Here is a 20,640-nt window from a genome sequence, read left to right on the forward strand (position 1 = left end):
CCATTTAGACATTAACACAAACTATAGCAGACTTTCCACCCCGACTGTCCCAGAAACACTGAGTCTCCAGGGCAGAGTTCAAGCACTTGTGGGGTCAAGGCCTGGTCACCCTTCTATGACTCTTGGGAACAAATAAATTCCAATAGAGGAAACTGGGATGTGTCCAAGACATGCAGCTCTTCCTGTGCGCCTGAACAGATCCAGAAGGAGCAAGCCAGCCATTGGAGGGGACTCCTGACCTCCTGATGCAGAGGCCATGTGCACCAGCTGGCACATGGTACTGGAAATGATGCAGAGACACAATGCTGGTCTGAAGCCAGGGGCAGTGCACATGGCACTAAAGGGTCAGGCCTGAGTAACTGACAGTTACGACCTTTACATCTGTATGTTATGTGCAAAATCATCTGAACAGGCTTCACTCTCATACAGCTGCACACATTAGACTATGAGCTGCCCAGTGTTAACGGGACTACTGTGAACATCATGTATTTAGGGCTAGGAAGGTCTTTTGACAGCACATCTTTGAAAGACATGTCAAAACATAAATCAACAAGGTAGTGGCATGAGGATCTTCCACAGCATTTAAAAAATAAATATATATATCTTCATTTTTTTAAATAAACATTTGTTTTGTAAACTGTGTGTGCTTAAGAGCCAAGTGTCCAGGTTAAAGGGCAATCTTGTGTTATGTAATGTTTTTATTTTTATTATTTGTTCCATTGTGCTCCAGCTCAGCTCAAAGCAATCTACACTACTTCTCGTGATTTTATTTAAATATGGTGTGAAATATGTGGGTGAGCTTGTGTATGCTACAATATGGCTTTACATTGCATGTTAAACTGACTCAATAAAGTAACTGACCAACTGGAATGGTGTAGACCATCTTATTCAAAATGTGTGAGCGTGTAAGTAGACACCGGCAGTGGATTTATCTCACTATATCTATGGTTTGTGTTTTACATTTTACAGCTGTGTATCTCCTCCATAGATAGACTGTGTGTGTGAACAACAATGGCCGTCCTCTCATCAGATCCACCCACCATCCCCCTGACAGGCCTTGGAGTTTGAACTTTAAAAACAGACTTCATGTTCGCAGAGAGCCGGGCAACAGAGTCCTCTCTGCTAAACAAATCAACTGTCAGATAATGTCCGCAAGAACACACAGAGCCTGGGAGTGTGCTTTGACTACAAACATGACATGAAATTAGCTCAACAACTGGATAGAAAAGAAATATCTACCAAACTGACAACAAATAAAGACATCAAATCTGTGTCCAACCTTCATCTGCCTATGTGTACTGACCTATACAACTTGTTGCAAAATGGATAAATCAGCCACACTTAGCACCGAGCAGGAATTGCAACGTACCATTCAAATATATCTCTGTCAACATAAATCATTGCAACAGCTACAATACTAAATAAATATGAGCACGATATGAAAGTCTGAATAACATCTCATTTAAAACACAGAAAGAATACCGCACGTGGCTGTTTGTAACAATCAAACATTGTTTCTTGACTGTCGACGTTTGTTTGTGTCAAATCAAAAGCAAGGGACAAATGGAAAGAGAATAACAGTGAACACACACATGCTTCAACAGTCACATGGCATGAAGCCACTGCTACCCGGACACTAAACAGTTAATATGCAAGCCTGGCAGCTCTGTATGAGGGGGAGTGGCCTTCTTTGGGGACGGATGAGGGAGGGGAGAGGAAGAGGAGGGGGGGGGGAGGAGAGTAGCTGGTGAAAGGAAGCAAGTGGGGGGGAAAAAAGGTGTGTGTGTGTGTGTGTGTGTGTGTGTGTGTGTGTGGAGAGAGAGGTACGGTGGCTGCAGAGGCACAGGTGTCCGTCTCTGAACACTCCATTACTCCCTCATCAAAGGGCCTGATTTAGAGTGCCTCTGCTATCATTTCTTGCCCCTAACCACCGTGAGAGTCTCCACCAACTCACCATTAGGGAAATGAGAGCTGAGAGCCAGCAATGCTCTGAATGAAAATGACAAGATGGCTACAGCTACCTGCTACTCTCATACACAGGGAGGAAATCCATAGGCAAAAAAAAAGGCCTTTGATCTATTTTGCACTGCGGGAGACAATGCACGTTTGATCTGGTTATTCGGATTCATTCAGGTACATGTTTGCAAATAGGGGGTAAATGAAACACTGTTTGCACTGGCATTACATAAGCCTGCTGTAGTGTTTTGGAGAAAGACATCAAATCAACACAACAACCTGGATACTGCTTTGTAGCTGGACCTTTTACACATCACACATTTAGCTGTTTGTGTTTTTAGCTGATAACATTAAAGCTCAATTTGTATATACAGCAGCACCAGGTTTTCAGCTAGTATCTGCGAAATCTCCGACACATTAAAAAAGGCAATGAGAAGTTGAACCAATGACCTTAGTTGACTTGCTTCTTGGATCAGTAGCTAAAATGATATGAAAGGGAAGCATGTGGATCAAAACCTACAATTAACCGCTTGAGATCCAGCGTCTGTCTTTACGGTGCAGAATTGAAAAAGTAGGGTCTACTTCGGCCACGAAATTGATGCTGTGTCCTGATCGACGTGGACAATGACAAGTTGGTCGCCTCAACAGAGCTGCAGGTTTTAAGACAAACGCCAGAAGATCCAAAATCTCATAATTGATCATCAAAACTGCTGTCATTTAACTCATATATTCATAAATTAACAAAAAAAAAACGAACCAACACAATAATGAAGTACTTTTATGATTATTCAAAAGGAGCACTGACCCGACACTAGGGCTGTGCAATTAATCGTATTTTAATCGCGATTACGATTATGGCTTGCGACGATTATGAAAACAGCATAATTGACAAAATACGATTATTTTGCTGGGTGCTGGACTTGTAAAAAGTTTCGGTTCAAGTCCGGTTAAAACCGGAACGTCGGGAACCGGTACTTGGACTCGCAAAAAAATAGCACTTACGTATATTCTGTGGTTATTTAAACATTCCCTGATAAACGTTATTCAGCGGCAATAAATGAGTGCTAATCCCAGTGTGCTCAGTGTACAACATCACATGTCATTTCACCTTTGATTCACGGTTTGAAAACGTAGCATTTCGCCACATGCTAATGCTAACCGGAAGTGAAGGATTTTCAGAATAAAAGTATTAAGTTAATAGTGTGAACTTCCGTTTTTTTCAGAATAAAACTGATTTAAATTAAATAGTGTATTTAATTCAAAATTACGCTATATCAACATTGATTTTAATTTCTAACAGTATGTAAGTACATCACTATGTATGTAGTATGTACTGTATAATGTACACATGTAGAGTTGTAGAAAATACATGGTGTACAGACAGTACAGTACACTCTGACTGTGCAGTCACTACAGTGTAGCCTATACTGTATAGTAGGTGTGTAACAGTGTAATGCGTATAGTCTACTCTACACTCTACCTTTCAGCAACGTTTTAGGGATTTAGGCTCAGTCAGCTCAGGGACTGTTTGGTTACTTTAGTTTGAACTTTGTAGTAGTTCACTGTAGTTACTGTCATAAGTCATTTGTAGACTGGCAAAAAGTGTTTTTTTTACATTTGTATTTTGTAGAGAAATGTAGACACAAGTTGGAAGGGAGCACAATAAACCTGACGAGTTTGAATTTGAGTTGATTATGAGTTCATTTTCAATTGATAATTAGCTCACAATAAGTTCACTTTAGTTACTCACACAACTTGACACAAGCCATGGGTTCAGGTCCGGACTTATAAGTCCGGACCTGAACCTGAACCTCTGGACTTGAGTCCGGATCTGAACCTGAATGTGAGTCCAGGTACGCAGCACTACGTAGGAGTGATATGTGTTGTGAGTGTTCAGCGCAAGCGCAGATGTCAGAACAAGAGCAGCAACTCGTTAAAAAGAAGGGTACAACTATTTCCACTATTTGGAAGTACTTTGGCTTTCAGGAGTCCGACAAAGTACAGTGCAGGATTTGTTACCAGGTTGTGTTGGCACCACACGCTAACACAACCAATCTCTTTAATCATCTGAAATACAACCACAAAGTGCAATACGACCGGGCAGTAATGCAACAAAAAGCAGATGCCGCTCGACTTCATCCACCACATCATCACAGTCATCGATTCAGGACGCATTGTACAGAGCAACGGCCTACGCGACGAGCTCGCAGAGACAGAGATATTACAGGTGCCATTACATTTCACATCGCTAAAGATATGTGCCCAGTTAGCACTGTTAGCAACCAGGGCTTTAAGCAACTTGTCAACACGTTGGACAAGCGTTACGCGATGCCGTCTCGGTATTATTTCAGCAGGTATTATATGACAAATGCCGTGGGGAAGTTGAGAGAGATGTGGCTTCAGCTGACTACTTTGCCACCACAACAGACCTATGGTCTAGCCCAGGGGTGCCCAACCAGTCGATCGCGAGATGTGTCTAAAAATAGAACAACAATATTCTGTTTTATCGTTAATGTCCTGTAACATAATCTTCCTGTGCCAGAATAATGCACTTGAACGCATCAAAGCTTTGTGATTGGCCGGCGTCACCCCATGTGTCAGGGCGTGGCTGAGGGTCTTCAGTACAGGTGGCAATATTGTCACCTGCCTGCGCTCATCTCTGAAACCAGACCATGTAAACAGCCTGGTGTTTCTTGCAAAACATCTTTAAGAGATGACATGAGCAGCCCTACCAGCATTTGCCATGGTGGCCTAAACATTTTTATTTGGTCTTAAATTGTAGTTCAACATTTATTTCCTGTTACTTCTGGACCATGACGGTTGGCCAGCCTTCAACGTTTAACTGAGTGGAATATGTTGAATATGTTTTACCAAAATGTTGGCTATATGTTAAGGAGTTTTCAGTAGGTTGTGACAGTGCACTGCAACATGTTTGATTTAATTTATTTTGGTCTAATTTATTTTTATTTATCATATTAATAATATATGTTTAGTATGGTTTTGGAAGTGCGCTCCAACATATTTGTTGATCTTGTTTATTGGTAAAATATTATTTGTTTTAAAGTTCAATAAATGGTCAATGAATAATCGTCAAAATAATCGTGATATCAATTATTGACCCAAATAATCGTGATTATGATTTTTGCCATAATCGCACAGCCCTACCCGACAGTGACCCTTTTTTCCCCTCACACGTTCAGAACTAATCTTGACACAACACTTTGCTGCAACACAGTGTACTCGCACATTAAAAGCTGATTAGCAAAGTATATTTTCTTATCTAAGATTTGGGGAGCATATCAAATAATAAAGATTCTGCATGCATGATGCATTCTGGGAGACAAAAATACTTTAAAATGAAGCATCCCAGAAAGCATCAAGCGATAAAGAACACACTTTTTAAACTCTACCATAAATAAAAATGATACAAAAGCCTCAATGCATGATAAACTAAGTATTTTTACATTCACCTTAAACCTTGGTTGAACTTCTCCCTCACTTTCACACCTCATTGAAAGTGTTTCTCAGTGTTGTTAACACTTTCTCACAGAAATGAAAACATCACAGAAGCCTTGCCATCACTGATCGCCAGACTTCATACCTATGGCTTTGTTAGCATTCTAGGTGTGAAGACATTACTCACTAATTAGGCCTGCAGCTAGAGGTCAGTTTGCAGCCACACCGAAGTGTGAGGCAGCGGCAGGGTTGATAAATGAAAGGAGACATAATGCCCAGCAATGCTTCCTCAACCAATTAAATACAGCACCATGCATTAATGATCCTTTTCAGAGCCAAGAGAAACAGTAGCAGTGGCAAGCATGGCGCTATCTAGAGAAGCTGCTGAAAGTCTAACAGAGCATTATTACTACTACAGCCCGGCTTACTCCACTCTGACCAGGAACTCTTTCCAAGCCAGGAGGAACAAGTACTGACGGGGAGAGACGGGATAACAAAAGCTCACAATCGGCGCTTTCACACCGGACTACTTTTACCCTAATTTAATTTGATCGCATGTTGTTGATGATATTGGTGATGTTTTTAATGTTTTTAATGTTATTAATGATGTCAGGACTTATGTCCTAAATGTTGCTGTATTATTGTTGTATTATTGTTGTATTGTTTTAAGTGTCGGACCCCAGGAAGAGTAGCTTTTGTCGAGAGCAAAAGCTAATGGGGATCCTTAATAAACATAAACATAAACCCGTACTTTTCCCGTTTAGTTCCGTTAGTTTAGTTCCCGCTGCCTCCGCTCATCAGAAGCCAACCTCCTATCCATCCCCACCCACATCAATCACCGGACCTGGGGGGACAGAGCCTTCTCCGTCGCTGCCCCCTCCCTCTGGAACTCACTCCCACAACCCAGACTGCACCGACCTCACCACCTTCAAAAAACTCACCTCTTCAATCTGGCTTTTAATGTGTGATTGTTTTTGTATTATTTGACTTTAACTATATATTTATTTGTTGTTCCTTTCTTTTCTTTTGACTATATCTAAAGTGTCTTTGAGCACCTGTAAAAGCGCTAACAAAATAAATCTATTATTATTATTATTAGTGCCTGGAATTTTGCATTCACACCAAAAAGAGAACTTAGTTCAGAGAACTTTTACCCCCATTTGTAGTGCCTGCTAGAGAGGTGGGACTATCCTGGGGAGAACACATTTCTGATTGGCTGGGTGGATTGCAAACCAGTGGGACTTCCGGCCTGGAACTTCGGGTGGCAGTATACGCCGTGAAGGTGTTTGCGGCCTGCCAGTAAACCCAAAGCAGAAGAAGAAGAAGCGGCTTCATTTGCGTAATCTTCCCTCAGGGACTTATTCCGTGAACGTGATCGGCTCTTTAGCTCCATGGGGGAACTAAGTGCTGGGAACTAAGTACGGCAAAGTACTTGGTGTGAAAGCGGCTAATGCAAAAACGTGCACTTACAGTATGTTGCAATATAAATGTTTACTTTCTCTAACTGTACCTGAGGATTTGTGTTTTTTAAGCAAATGCCTTTTTTTGTTGGTATTCATACAGCAACAATCTTGCACCAGGCTGCTGCCAATCATTCTATATAATTGGTCATCAACAAAGCAAAGGGTCAACGGCCCTGAGTGACCCCTTGCTAATAGGCCCCTGGTCAGCAATGTTTCTGTTGAGGCGGGGCCTACCTACAGATCAAGAAACCAATACATCTGATGCAATTATGTCGTTTCTTTACTAAAATAATTGAAATGACTAGAAATGCACAATTTAAACTTCCACATGTCAGTAATTAGGGAAAAAAGGACAATCTAAGGCAGGGGTGTCAAACTCAAGGCCCGTGGGCCAAATCCGGCCCGTGACTTCACTTCATGTGGCCCCACAAGAATATAATATGTTTTATATGGTACGGTTACATGCCGCTTTACAGAAGCACGTTGTCCATAAACTACATGTCCCACAATGCATCTCAAATGTGACTTTTTTCTCAGAATTTGACTTTTTTTTCAAAATGTCACTTTTTTGTTTTGACTTTTTCCCCAGAATTTGGCTTTTCTTTTAAAATCATTTTGTGACGTGCGCACTGAAGAGACTCGCAATTATTGGCGCTAGACTTCTGCTCTAAGACGTAGTTGATTATGAAGTTATTACCCTATCCCACAATAATCCAATGCAGAGGCAATAATGTAATATAATACATTATTTTATATATATTAAATATTATATATATAGTCTTGAAGTTACAGCCGGCCCTTTGAGTGCAACCATAACGCTAATGTGGCCCGCGATCAAATTGAGTTTGACCCCCCTGATCTAAGGCGTCTAAAAGTACTTTTGAACATTAAAAGAGACATTTACATAAAACCACTGTGATATCAGTAGTGACTATTGGTCATATTGTCAGCCTCAATCTTCAAAACACAGAGTAGGACACAGACGTTTATGTTGCTGCATCCTCAGGGTTAACCATGCATTAGGCCATGCAGGTAAAAAGAAGAAGTGAGCAGACTGACACTTGACCTCAGAAGATACAGCTGCAAACAGTGATGAATAGAAGCTCTTAACAACCATGATCACAATGACAGACAAACAGAACCGTCCACCAAACTGTCACACAATAGGCTTTGGGCAAAGTTAATGATGATCAAATGCAGCAATTAGTGCGCTGGATACAATTAGCAAACTGCTCCAGCAATATGAGGGAGGGAGGAAACTCCAATCCAAAAAGGCTTCAACAAAGACAGCCTTTTAGCTCACTACAATGCAGTCAGCTAATTGATGTCCTTCTTCAATCAAGTTCATCACTGACAGCCGGTCCTTTTGCTAATAAAAAGGTTGACGAGGGAAAACAGACCAAGTGTTACAAAGTGCAAAGGCATGTTGTGCCTCGTGCTAGGACAGAAATAACCACTAGGGGGTGACTGTGAGGAGACAGGGCAGGGATGCATTGTTGAAAAGAAAAGACATCTGCCATCCTGTTTATGTGGTTATATCCAAATGAGTCTAGTTCAAATGTTTTTCTTTGTATTATGATGATGTCAAGAGCAGCCTAAGAGTAAGTTAGAGACAAACAAGTCACAAGAATGAGTGACAAGTTGTGATATTAATGTTATTGCCGCCTAACCACAGTTTTGGGTGTTGGTTGATTTTGGCTTCCTCATTACGCTTATTTTGACCTGTAGAATAACAGCTGTGCCTTTGGTGTGAGGGTTTTGCAAACTCTGAGTCTCTGAGTCAATCAGGCCGGATGACTGAGGAGACACGGTAGTGATTCTAACTAGGGCATCTGACCTGCTCTATCTTTTAGAGTCAGCCGTAGAGGGCATTCAATCAGCAAGATTAAACATGATATTTTAAGGGCTAACAATGTGTGCACGCAAGCATGAGGCAAAGTGAAAGCAAGAGGCCATTCTTCCACTGAGGAACACCCATCTCAATTAGTAGCTGACTCCCAAAGGTGTACATGCCTGCAGCGCCATTGTTGTTCCTTCCCTGTGCAAACATAGTGCATCACTCTTGTGACAAATACAAATAGAGTACACTTGAATCTGTCACAGTGGGGTTATAGTATCTCCTGTAACTATCACATACTTTAATTATGTCATTTCAAATAAACATTTGTCGATGTGACATCATATATAATTCTCTCAGAGAGGGGGTGCATTATTAGGATTTCTGCTCAGGCCTTTAGTAAAAGGTTTTGTACTAAACACTAAAGGATAATATTACAACTTGGACTTTATTTTGTACACAACGAAGTCCGAGTGGGATATTTTGAGGTAATATCAAAAGTGACTACATCAGCAATGACGGTAATATCCGTCGTTGTACAGGAAAACTGTGTACAGTATAGGGCAGCACGCTTTTGGGGAAAAATCGAATTGCGATTTGTCTGACAAATATTGCGAAGTTTATTGTAAAATGCTGCCATATCTCCAGCTAGGAAGGTCGCATCAAAGTGCTCCCGCAGCCCGAGCTACGAGTGAAAGAACTAAACTTACATGAAACTTCCGTTGGGTTGCTTTAAAGTCGAGCTTCAGTTTAAGACTCACCCTGTAATAGAAACGTGTGATGGAGCGTTACTAACCTGACTCAGACGGTTTGTTTCACCAAACCATCTAAAGCTCCATTGGAAGCCATTTGGAAAGGGCAGGCACTTTCAGAAGCACTTGGCAGGTGATTGGATCAATCTGTCAATCACCTTCTATCATGGGCCACTTCTGATTGGTTAACAATGGCTGGTACATGTGGAGCACAGCACTTCTGATTGGTGTGGACGACTGACGCACGAGAAGAACAAAAACCATTTAAAAAAAAGAAGAATTTGATAATCGCATCATTTAAAATCGCGATTACGATTTAAAATGGATGAATCGTTCAGCCCTAGTACAGTACCAAACTAAAGCACATAGGCAAGGTCAAAGTAAAAACACGGGAAATAAGCAATTGATTGACAGTGTAATCTTAACTAATAGAAACAGTGGCCGAACCTAATAAGAAGACATGTTGTATTAAACCAAAACAATGCTTTGAAATACATTTGGGTCTCTTCATTTATTAAACTAATGAAAAGATAACTAACTCATCACCCCTTGAAATTAAGACTCTTCTCTCGATAACCAAAGACGTGGATTTGAAAGCAACACAGGTGGCCTTCAAAAGAAGTGACAATTTTGCCCATGCTGCATGATTCATCCACCGCAAAAGGAGTTAAATGTGTTTTGCATATTAAACAGTTCAAGGTTCTTTTGTGCTCTCCACGATGCGTCACGAAAAAAAGATGAACCTTGTTCTTTAAGGCTGATTTGAAACTGCGGTTGCTCCGAGTAACGACGTGTTGCTCGGCACAGCAGGTCAAACAGCAGGCAGTGAAGTGAAGCTGAACTGTGCAAAACAAGCAAGCCGGATGATGCCATTCATTAATGGGAACATCGGTGCAAAGTGAAGAGCGGAGCTGAGAGGAGGTCCCTTAGGATGCGAGAGGGAGTCAGACGGAGAGCGAGGGGCTTACTGCCAACACACACACACACACACACACACACACACACACACACACACACACACACACACACACACACACACACACACACACACACACACACACACACACACACACACACACACACACACACACACACACACACAAACACACACACACACACACACACACACACACACACACACACACACACACACACACACACACCACACACACACACACACACACACACACACACACACACACACACACACACACACAGGTGTCGGTTGAGTGAATCTCCACTGGAATGGTAGAGCTCCCAGGTTTTCCCACAGAAACAGGAATATAGCGAACAGGATCTAACCCGTTTACACGAGTAGAATTTAAGAAGAAAAATACACATAGCTAAAACTACGGGTTAGAAGGCTAGTGTTAGCAAGGCTTATGGGTAGTCAACACACTTAACCAGGCGAGAATTAGACAAACACAACACAATTTACATCCGCTTAAAACTGTATTTGAACACCATGCACGAGCTGAGACAGTGGTGCACATACAAATACATTAAATCCAGGACAATCACAAAGGAGAATTTGTTTGCAAGTCGGAAGCAGAAATGTTCCGTGAAAGCAGCACTAAACTAAAAATCTAAGTAGTTTGCTATAGTGAATAAATCAAATGTATTAAGTAGGCAAAACAACCTCGCCATGATTTCAGAGATTATTACGAATTGTGAGTTTGATTATTTAGTCAATTAAAGCAAGTATAGATGGACAGTAAGCTTCAGGTGGTGCATATCATCGAACTCTGGGCGTCCATATTATAAATAATTGACTTTCCAAAAGAGCAAGTGAAGAAGAAATTAGTTTGGATCTGTTGTCTTTTCTGTACAGCTTTCCTACAATGTTGGTTGAATGGATGGAAAACATTACAATTGTGTCACTATGGGAAACAATATTAAAAAGCTAATATTACAACAATCATTGAAATCTTTGTTTTTTATGAATCATTTCCTACTGAAAGGTGAATGCCCTGCTTTGAGCTGCAGAGATGTGTGCATGAAGCAGAGATAATACTAGTGGTGGTGTGTGGCAGAACTAATGATAGGTAAAGATGTCTCGCCACATTTTGTCCACTAAGGCTAAGCCGAGGAAACCTGCAAATGAACAGGAATACCGAAACACACCTAAATGTCTGCTGTATTTGATCAGGGCCAAGATTTGCCAAACAAAGTGTGTACATTGATGCTTTCTACAAATGCCAGGTGTTTATGCCTAGCGTTACGCCAGACGAGTATGGCATACCAGTGACATTTTATTATCAGGCATTTGAGTGTCAGTCAACAAAAATTGAGATATGTAAAATCCAAGCATGACACTCAAACAAAGACTTGCACCATAGTTAACTATCAAATGACTTTCTACCTGCACAAACCTGTTTGCTGAACTCACAAATTAGTAACTAGAGCTGCCGTCTCTGTGGACAACGTGACCGACAAGTTTGTCAAAGTCAAACTGTGTTTAAGAATCCCACATGTCAAGTGGAACAGTACGACAAACAAAATGGCACTCTTACTTGTACTAGCTTCACTTTAGCTAGCTTTATTTAAACTGTTTTCCTCAGACAATCCCTCCTTTCGACCACACAACCTGTGTCAGTTGTAAACACAAGGGCAAAGTGGTCATTCCCCCTTGCATGCTATTTCTAATTTCCTCTCTTCCACACTACGCTGAGGCTAATTTCAAAGTGATATCCATGCTCTCTTCCTCAAGAGAGTCTCTTCATACCCAGAGACACTGTGGGAGTCTAACCACCCAGCTTTCCCTCTCCGCTAGTCAAAGGTTAACACGAGTTCAAGGAAGTTGCCTCACGTCACAAGCGAAAAGCCTTGCATTCCAGTCTCACACACACACACCAGGAAGAAAAACACTGAGCAAACATTCACCACAGAAATATATTCAAAGACATTTAATCCCAGGAGACTGAGGCAAGAGAGAGAAGGAAGGATAGAACAGCAGAATAAAAGAGCATAGTTTAAATTCAGACCTACTGACAGTTTGGGCTGGCAGCGTTCCCACATGCTACTGACACACTCATTTCAAGAACAATTTCCTCCTCCCTCTCCCAGCTCCTCCCCCCTTCCATTTCTTCCCCGAGCCCTCCTCTTCCGCCTACAGAAAACACCGCCTCACTTCCTGTTTACCTCTGAACCCTAGTTATCCCCCGCCCTTGTCTGGCAGGCCTCCACACAGACAGGCTGAAGAGGCCGGACGCAAACAGTTAGCACTTGACACAGAGAGGGGGGTGAGATACAAGGAGAGAGAGAGAGGGGGGGGGGGGGTGGGTGATAGACAAGGAGAGAGAGAGAGAGAGAGGGGGTGAGAGAGAGAGAGAGAGAGAGAGAGAGGGTGGGTGAGAGAGAGAGAGGGTGAGAGAGAGAGAGAGAGAGAGAGAGAGAGGAGAGAGAGAGAGAGGGTGAGAGAGGAGAGAGAGAGAGAGAGAGAGAGAGAGGAGAGAGAGAGAGAGAGAGAGAGAGAATGGACGCTGGGGGAGGTGATCAGGGAAAGTGTGTGAATGACACAGCCTATCACCATGTGGCCACAGAGGCAGCAGCTTTCCCAGGGGTGTGTGAGTGTGCAAACTGTGCGTGTGTGTGTGTGGGTGGAGGGGTGAAGCGTGGTGTCAAGTTTCAGGACTGATTACGGCACTGCCGGCCCACTCTGGTTAGCCAGGAGTTATATAAACCTCAGAGAGGTCAGGAGGCGACAAAGCTAGCATATCACACACATAAGTGAGCCACCACCACCGGTTGGGAAACCACTCAGATATCCTAAATTGCGTACTCGCGCTACAGCAGGGAGGCCAAGGCAGGGTAGAGAGGGTCAGATAATACATCTAAAGCAGCACAGCAGGCAGGCAGGGGGAGGCACCTGCTCAGTGTCACTGCTGGAGGGCCTGTGGTGGCTAAAGAAGACAGGCCATCAGTATCCACCAGGGACACTTCCATCTCTATATATACAGCGAAGGAGCCATTTGGACCCCTAGGTTTTTTTAAATGTGATATATTGGGGCAAAAAATCAGCAATCATTCAAATATCTGAATGTACAAATGTACCTGAGCACAGTGAAATGCTGTTTTCTTCAAGTTGTATTTTGTTGGACGAACGCACTTATTGTAAGTCGCTTTGGATAAAAGCGTCAGCTAAATGTAATGAAATGAAATGCTGTAAGGCAGATATGCAATCACATAGGAAACACCGAAATGCACAATAACTGAGAGATTGTTACATTTGACATCTCATTCCATAAGCATTGAAAAATTATTTATTTTGATCATATTTGGAATTTTAAACTGGATCTGTAGAAAGCAAATATGTTTTTGAATCTGTATAAGATGTAGGTTGGATATCTGTGCAGCTCCACAATCATCTTGGTACTAACTTCAAAATTGCATTTCAATACATATTTAGCCTTAAACAAATATTGTGCAACCTGCTATTTTTATATTGCACTTTTTAATAAACTTGTCATTCATTGTGAAGCCCCTACCCCAGAATCTGGTACTTGTACCTGGTCTCTTCTTACATGTATCTATCTGCAGCATCAAATCACTGATTTGACATGATTCATGTTATTGCGGTCGTCAGTCTAACCTGGTTGTTGTCGTGTGCTAGAACTGTAGTGGCCCATGTGAGCTTGATGTTGTAATGAGGGCTCCTTAGAAGGTGGGGCTGATACCAGGGTGTGTACCATCCTCTTCAGTCTGAGTACTCATCGGGTGTTTTCAAATCTGCTGCTGTTGCCCCACAAATCTCCAAAACCAGTTTCCTTTGGGGATAAGTGTAATTTGTACCCATATATAGCTATATCCAATCCAAAGGAAGACACATTAAGATTGTGATCAAGAATACAAAATGTGTCAGGAAGGAAAGAAGGACACACATCTCCATTCGGAACACATTTCGACAGTAATCAAACTCTAAATTAAAGGAAATTAAACCATTTGACATTTGGACAGTTTTACAAAGCGGATCTGAGTACCCTGCACTAAATGAATGACTCAATTCTCAGTTTGAATGTGCTGTACGTTTAGGTAGCTATGTTTGCTCAACTTCACCTTTTTGAACTGCTACGTTAATGTTTGGTTATTCTGTCAGCAACATAGTTCAGAACCTGAAGGTCTGTTCTCGACCATCCCCCACACACACCATGGAGAATAACTCAGTTATATCCAAAGTTATTTTTACCGGCATATTGGTTAATAAACATATACTGGGTGTTAAGTCTCAAGTCTTTCTTCATGTTCACGGTGACAACAGTTGCTATCTTCTACAAAATGTATATGAACTTCTGTGCACTACGAGAAAAGGACAACCACAGTAACAGGAAGACAGCAAATAGCAGTGGGGCAAAAGGCAATCAGCCCCACTTGGCATCAAACTTGTGCCATCGGCTTTATTGGGCATTGCAAGGGCTACCTTCACATTAGCGGCACACCATTTTAAAACTGTGACCCAGCCCCTGACTTTAAATTGTATAATAATGATCAACAATAGTAGCATGTTAGGCATCATCCAGATGTATATTCATATCAGAGACTCAGTATTACTAAATCCCCACTTTTGTTTGTCTCCAGCAGGTGGATATTTTCCAAATATGCCCCAGATGACCATTCAGAAAACAGTTTTAAGACAAATCCATACTGAATTAACTATGTAAAACCACACAGTGACCAGGCAGACGAATCATGATACCGTAAATCCTTTTAATCTAATAGTGCCACGAAAGTCCCAGCCACTGATTTGCAACCTCGCCCACACTGGTTTATTTCAACCTACACATATTGCATCTCTTTAAATGTACAGAGTTCCAACAGATGTCAGTGTTGAGGTCCTGACTTCCCCCGGCATTATAACCGTCTGCTGACTCAAATAGAAAGTAAGCATTACCAGCTCAGAAGGGTCTCACTAGAGCTTGATGCCTTTAAGTTTCAACTGCTTCCAAAGAGAAAGCCCCTCACGGTCCTTAAATGATGCTACAATCATTCACGGGACAGGCTAGATATTCCACACACACACACATGTTCATTTGATTTGAAATCCTTTGCCACAGGGCCTAAGACATTCTCTTATATTTAACTTTTGAATTTTGAACCACATGGGACCACTATTCCATCTTGAACCCTGGGAGCACATCAATCCCAAATCCTAATTAGCCGCATTCACTGCGGGGGAGTGAAGAGCGGCCAGCTAGCCCCTGATGCCTTGCCTGTTCAGCAAACACCCTATCAGCAGGCTCTTCACACATCAGTGCACATGAATAGCACAGTCAGCCTGTGAGCATCAACACGGGGCTGGATGTTGACACAGACAGGGAGAGGCTCGTTCGCATGGCTGTGGTTCATGGCCCCATTTCAATTGAGGGCCTTTGCTGATGGGCAAATGGTCTGACTACCCAGAGCTCATACACACAAGCCACACATGTTGTTGTCACCTGTTGGAGGAGAGCAGCAGCACTCAGCACACAAGTCGTGTTTTTGCTCATAGGTTTGGTTTCAGAAGGAAGACACCGTTTGGAGAGTTTTAAAATGAGTCACTGAAACTGTCACTGCAAAATGGTAATCATTCATGTGTTCACTAAGGGAACATTAAGTGAAGCTACAGAGAAGGTTGGTTTAGGGAAATAATGGCAACAACACTCCTGTGATGTCAGTGGAAATGAGAAAGACTGTCAGGAGTGGGTCATGGAAAACAAAAGTGTGTACTTTTTCCCCATTACATGATTCTAGTTTGAGATAATCTGTTTATGCGTCACTCTACTGAATTTGCTTAATTGTTGGTATAACGTGTTTTTTATGGGGGGAACTAACCCGTCAGGAACACATGCATGTGTTGAAATGTCCTTTTCATGGGAAGCGTGCAAACAATGATGAAGTGTCTGTTGCTTATGCTGCAGGTCATGTGTCCCCCGTAGGCCAGGAGACTGTGTGGATGCTGCTACGTTACCAGCCAACTGAGGTCCAGGAACCGCCTGCAGCCTGTTACAGCCAGCTAATGCTTTCTCCCAACCTCCCCCTCTGCTTGTCTTTCCCCTCTCATGCTCTTCCTCGCTGTCTCTGTCCCTTCCTTTCTTTCGTAACCTCTCCTTTTTCCATGAACTAGTGCTCTCTCCATCTCTGAAACCACCTCCCCCTCCCCCAAGTGCTAACCACTCTCCTCCACCACAGTCTTTTCTTTCTGCACGCTCTCTCACATGTTCACATGCGCACACAGTAACACAAAATGTGGCTGCTACCACAACAGTGTGCAGCTTCCCCCACACTCCAGCGAGGCAGTATGCGAGTGCCTCTGGCCTGCCCTGACCCACATCTTGATATAGCCTTAAGTATGCTTACAGCTAAGTCCTGAAGACACTCCTGCCACTCTTAGCCTAATCAGGCCTGACCTGCTGTTGCCGCACTGGGCAGATAGACAGGGCGCGCTGGACGGTCCATTATCATATTCAGAAGGCTTTCAGATGGCCTTAGGTACCGCCTCTTCACCTTCCCCCGCTGCACCACTGATTGCAGGTTTCCAACCAAACATGCATATTTTGTATCTGGGATAGTTGGTTAGATTCAATGCCACGCTACACCGGGAAGACCACATATTCTCTTAAAGCAAAGAAATGATTGCCTTAGTAAAGCAGATATGTGCAGATATGAGATATTATTCATTTGAACTTTACTCTTATCAATCTACACTGAGAAGAGGATTGGGGTAAAGGACAGCGTGCTTAGGATGAATAGACATAAATACAGACTAGGGCAGAAACAGTATTACACCAGGAGGGATGCTCTTCTACAGTGTGGCTGAATTATACTTTGTTTTATGTGCTTAAACCAGCAATAAATGCTTAATAAGAACCAAACAACAACAACAACAACAAGTGATTACCTTTTCTTCCTCGTACTCAACATGTGGTTTCTTGTGCTTACGTCCCCTCTCCTGGCTGGAATCGGCCCAGGAATGGTTGGATTCATCCTGTTGGCTTAGGGCCGCCTCCAGCTGGGGCAGTAGGTCAGGCAGCAGGTCAGGAGGCTCAAGGCCCTCCAAGTCTCCATCCTGAGCCTGTGGTGGCAGGAGATTGTCACCCAAGGCTTGATATCCATTAGTGTTGATGGCCCCGCAGCTCTGAGGCTGCTCAGAGGGCAGCTGGCTGGCCAGGCTAGGGTAGCAGATCATAGACTCGCCAAACATCTCAGATGACCCGCAGTTTTCCTGGGTTTCTCCAGAGCACCGTAAGGCCCGGAAAGGACATTCCTCTGCCAGGCTTACAGGGGTCCTCATAACTGCAGTTGATGGGAATGGACATACTGTCCCTGAGAGCTCAGGCACTGTAGTAGAGAGGGAGGCAGGGGGGGTGGTGGTGGCCAAAGACTGCTGACTGAGACTGGGTATTTCTGGCTCTCCAGGGTAGGCAGGGTACTGAGCAGCCTGGTAAGCAGTGGGCAGGGACTGAACCCTGGATGATGAATGCATGGGGAATGGCAGGTTAGGGTCTTCTGGTCCTAGGCCTCCCCTTGTAAATTGGTAGCTTCCCTGCAGCTGCTGAGGTTGCAAGCAAGTTCCACTCAGAGAAGCGTTTTGACCCTCCATGTAAGACTTACTTGGCATAGCCCTTGGATGAAACCTTGGTCCTCCTACAGCAGTTTGGTGCTGAGCCTGCTGCTGGGCATGGTGACCCTGCTGCTGACTTTGAGATTGACCTCCTTGGTGAAAAGGAAAATGTTGCTGCTGTAGGGACATTGCATGGGTGTTGATTTGTTGGTGCTGGTTCAACAGCTGCTGCTGATGACTTTGCTGTTGTTGTTGCAGCTGCTGCATTCTGTGCTGCTGCTGCTGTTGCTCCTGTTGTTGATGACATGGGTGTTGTTGTTGCTGCTGCTGCTGCTGTGTTTGTTGTTGTCTGACATGGAGTTGCTGGTTGTGCAGTTGCTGTTGATGACAAAGCTGTTGCTGCTGTTGAGTTAATGGGTGGTACATTTTTCCATTCTGGTCTTGGTTGCCCCACATGGGACTGCTGCTGATACAGAACAGCCCATTAGATTGAGGTACTTGGCTTCTGGCAGCATTGTGATACTGGCCATGTGGGTCTGCAATCATGCCGCCGCCACCTCCTCCACCGTTACCTGTGGCCCCAGAACCAGAAAATGCTTGACTCATTGGATTCTGTGCTTTAATGCCAATGTAATGACCCATGTGCTGACTGTACGCGGGCATGGCTTGTTGGGTAGTAACTGGTGGCATCATGTCCTGGTGCTTCACTGGGTCTAGAGGCTCCACTTGGAGGGGCTCAAAGTCAGCAGTGAGATTTAGCTCATCCACAAGTGATGGAGCTGAGGGGAAGCCATCCTCCTCCAGCCCTTCCAAACCTCCAACAAAGAGGCTGGGGTCATTGAAGAAGTCCATGGCAGAGCCCGGAGGGTAACAGGAAACTCCACTGGATCCAAGCTGGTTCCAATGAGCCTCACTGTGAGCTACAGCATGTCCGTTAAATAGTGTACCTTTCCAAAAACAGAGAGGAGAAAACATTTAATACTGACATGTATGACACAAATTAACAATGTTTAGCCCGAGATGACCTGACAGTATTTTCCTCCAGCACATCTCCCTTTATCATCCATTTCACCATCAGCGATACATGCTTGTAGAATGTAGACTGGAATGAATGCCCATCTCGTGTCACAAAACGCACTTGAGAAAGCAGCTAATAGCTAGGTCAGAAATGTCTGGGGATCATTTGGTTCCATTAATTACCCATCAGCACTGCCTTTCATGTATGCAGCAAAGCAGCTGGTGCAAACCCGTCACTAGCAGGTGCCTCTTCCTGTACCACCTCCCATTTCACACACATACTTACCTCAACCCCCCACCACCACAACCAATGAAGCTGCCTTCGACAGCTACTGCAGAGCGTGTGGGAGGTGCAGACAGCTGATAGAATTTCAACAGCTAGGGAAGGACGAGGTTCTTTGAGTGTGTGTTCTGCAACCACAGACCAGCGGAAGATGACAGAAGCTTACTCAGGTCAGTCATTATATATGCTGACTTGATATGCACACAGGCAGGCACACAGAAGCACATTTCTTCAGAGGCCTAACTTGTTGAGATAATTGGTTTTTATATATTTCAAATGACAGGCTAAATAGTGGTTGAGTGCAAAAGGATATAATTATACTACTGTACTCTTTTAAATAAACTGGGTGTTGGTCACAGTTGATTCTATCCATAACTATGCAAGCCTGAACTGCTTCAAGTGTGAAATGTAATCAAAGTCGCAATAAATCACTTAAAAAATATCTTTTGTTGTCTGGCAACAGTGATGTAATCGTACAATCTGCAAGCGAGTTTGAAAATGCTGATATTGTCAGGATTCTCCCATTTGACGAACAGAAGAACCATGCCTGAGTTATTACACTGAGTTATGACTAATTGGCCACTTTCCAACATGTGGGTTAGGCATTAGAAGGTGATATTGACTGTGTAAAGTCACTAACATTGCTCAATATATTTGCAACCCAAGGTTATGTATTCCAACAATCCATTTAGAGTGTATGAGAGTGTTTCCAATGACTCAAACCCTCACCCAAACATGAAGACTAAACCAATGTTAAATCTTAAACTAAAGAAACAGAAGTGTAAGAAAATGGTCTATCAATTCCAATGCTTACATCTGCCTCTATGGTTTCTATCACTTTACAAACCAACCACTTCACAGGTCCCAATACAAATCCGTTCACAAAGACATCAGGCCTGCATTGTCAATGTGGGTTGTGCGTCCACATTTCAGTTTCACTTTATTGCTTTTGTTTACTGTCATCAGAGAATCATGCGACAGTCCTCAAATGACACATTTCTGCATGTTCAATTAGTCAAGCTTCTTCTTCTTCTTTCATGATCATTCGTCTCACACTGTAAGCGGAAGGCATGTGAAATCTCTATCTGGGATGAGAGACAATACTGAGGACTTCAAAGAGGAAAATGGGTGTAATGTTCACATCCTCACAATTGAAGCACAACAGAAAACTTTCCCTAGATACTAAATGATTATTGAATTATGTCAGAACTGAAAATATTTGTGCCCAAATACTTAGGTTTCTGATGATTACAATAATACTTTATCATTTGGGATCACATGGCAACACATCAAATGTGCTTCTTCTTTAATGAACTGGGAAAACATGTGGTTAGAATTAA

At 43.0% G+C, this 20,640-nt stretch overlaps 1 protein-coding gene across 9 annotated transcripts in view; it reads right to left on the reverse strand.

The window, feature by feature from the left end:
* chd9 (chromodomain helicase DNA binding protein 9) overlaps positions 1-20,640 on the reverse strand; it is an 85,244-nt gene that overhangs the window by 62,559 nt on the left and 2,045 nt on the right. For 5 of the 9 annotated variants that reach the window (XM_034220880.1, XM_034220879.1, XM_034220878.1 and 2 more), the window contains exon 2: positions 17,338-18,947. The exons of 1 other annotated variant lie outside the window; for it this stretch is intronic. In XM_034220880.1, coding sequence (XP_034076771.1) covers positions 17,338-18,852 — 1,515 coding nt within the window. In that variant the 5' untranslated portion in view covers positions 18,853-18,947. Of the gene's footprint in view, positions 1-12,448; positions 12,533-17,337; positions 18,948-20,640 lie in introns of those variants that run through there. 3 more of the 9 variants (XM_034220883.1, XM_034220882.1, XM_034220885.1) reach the window with 3 other exon arrangements.

Source organism: Gymnodraco acuticeps, unplaced genomic scaffold, assembly GCF_902827175.1.
Source record: "Gymnodraco acuticeps unplaced genomic scaffold, fGymAcu1.1, whole genome shotgun sequence".
Lineage (NCBI taxonomy): Eukaryota > Metazoa > Chordata > Actinopteri > Perciformes > Bathydraconidae > Gymnodraco > Gymnodraco acuticeps.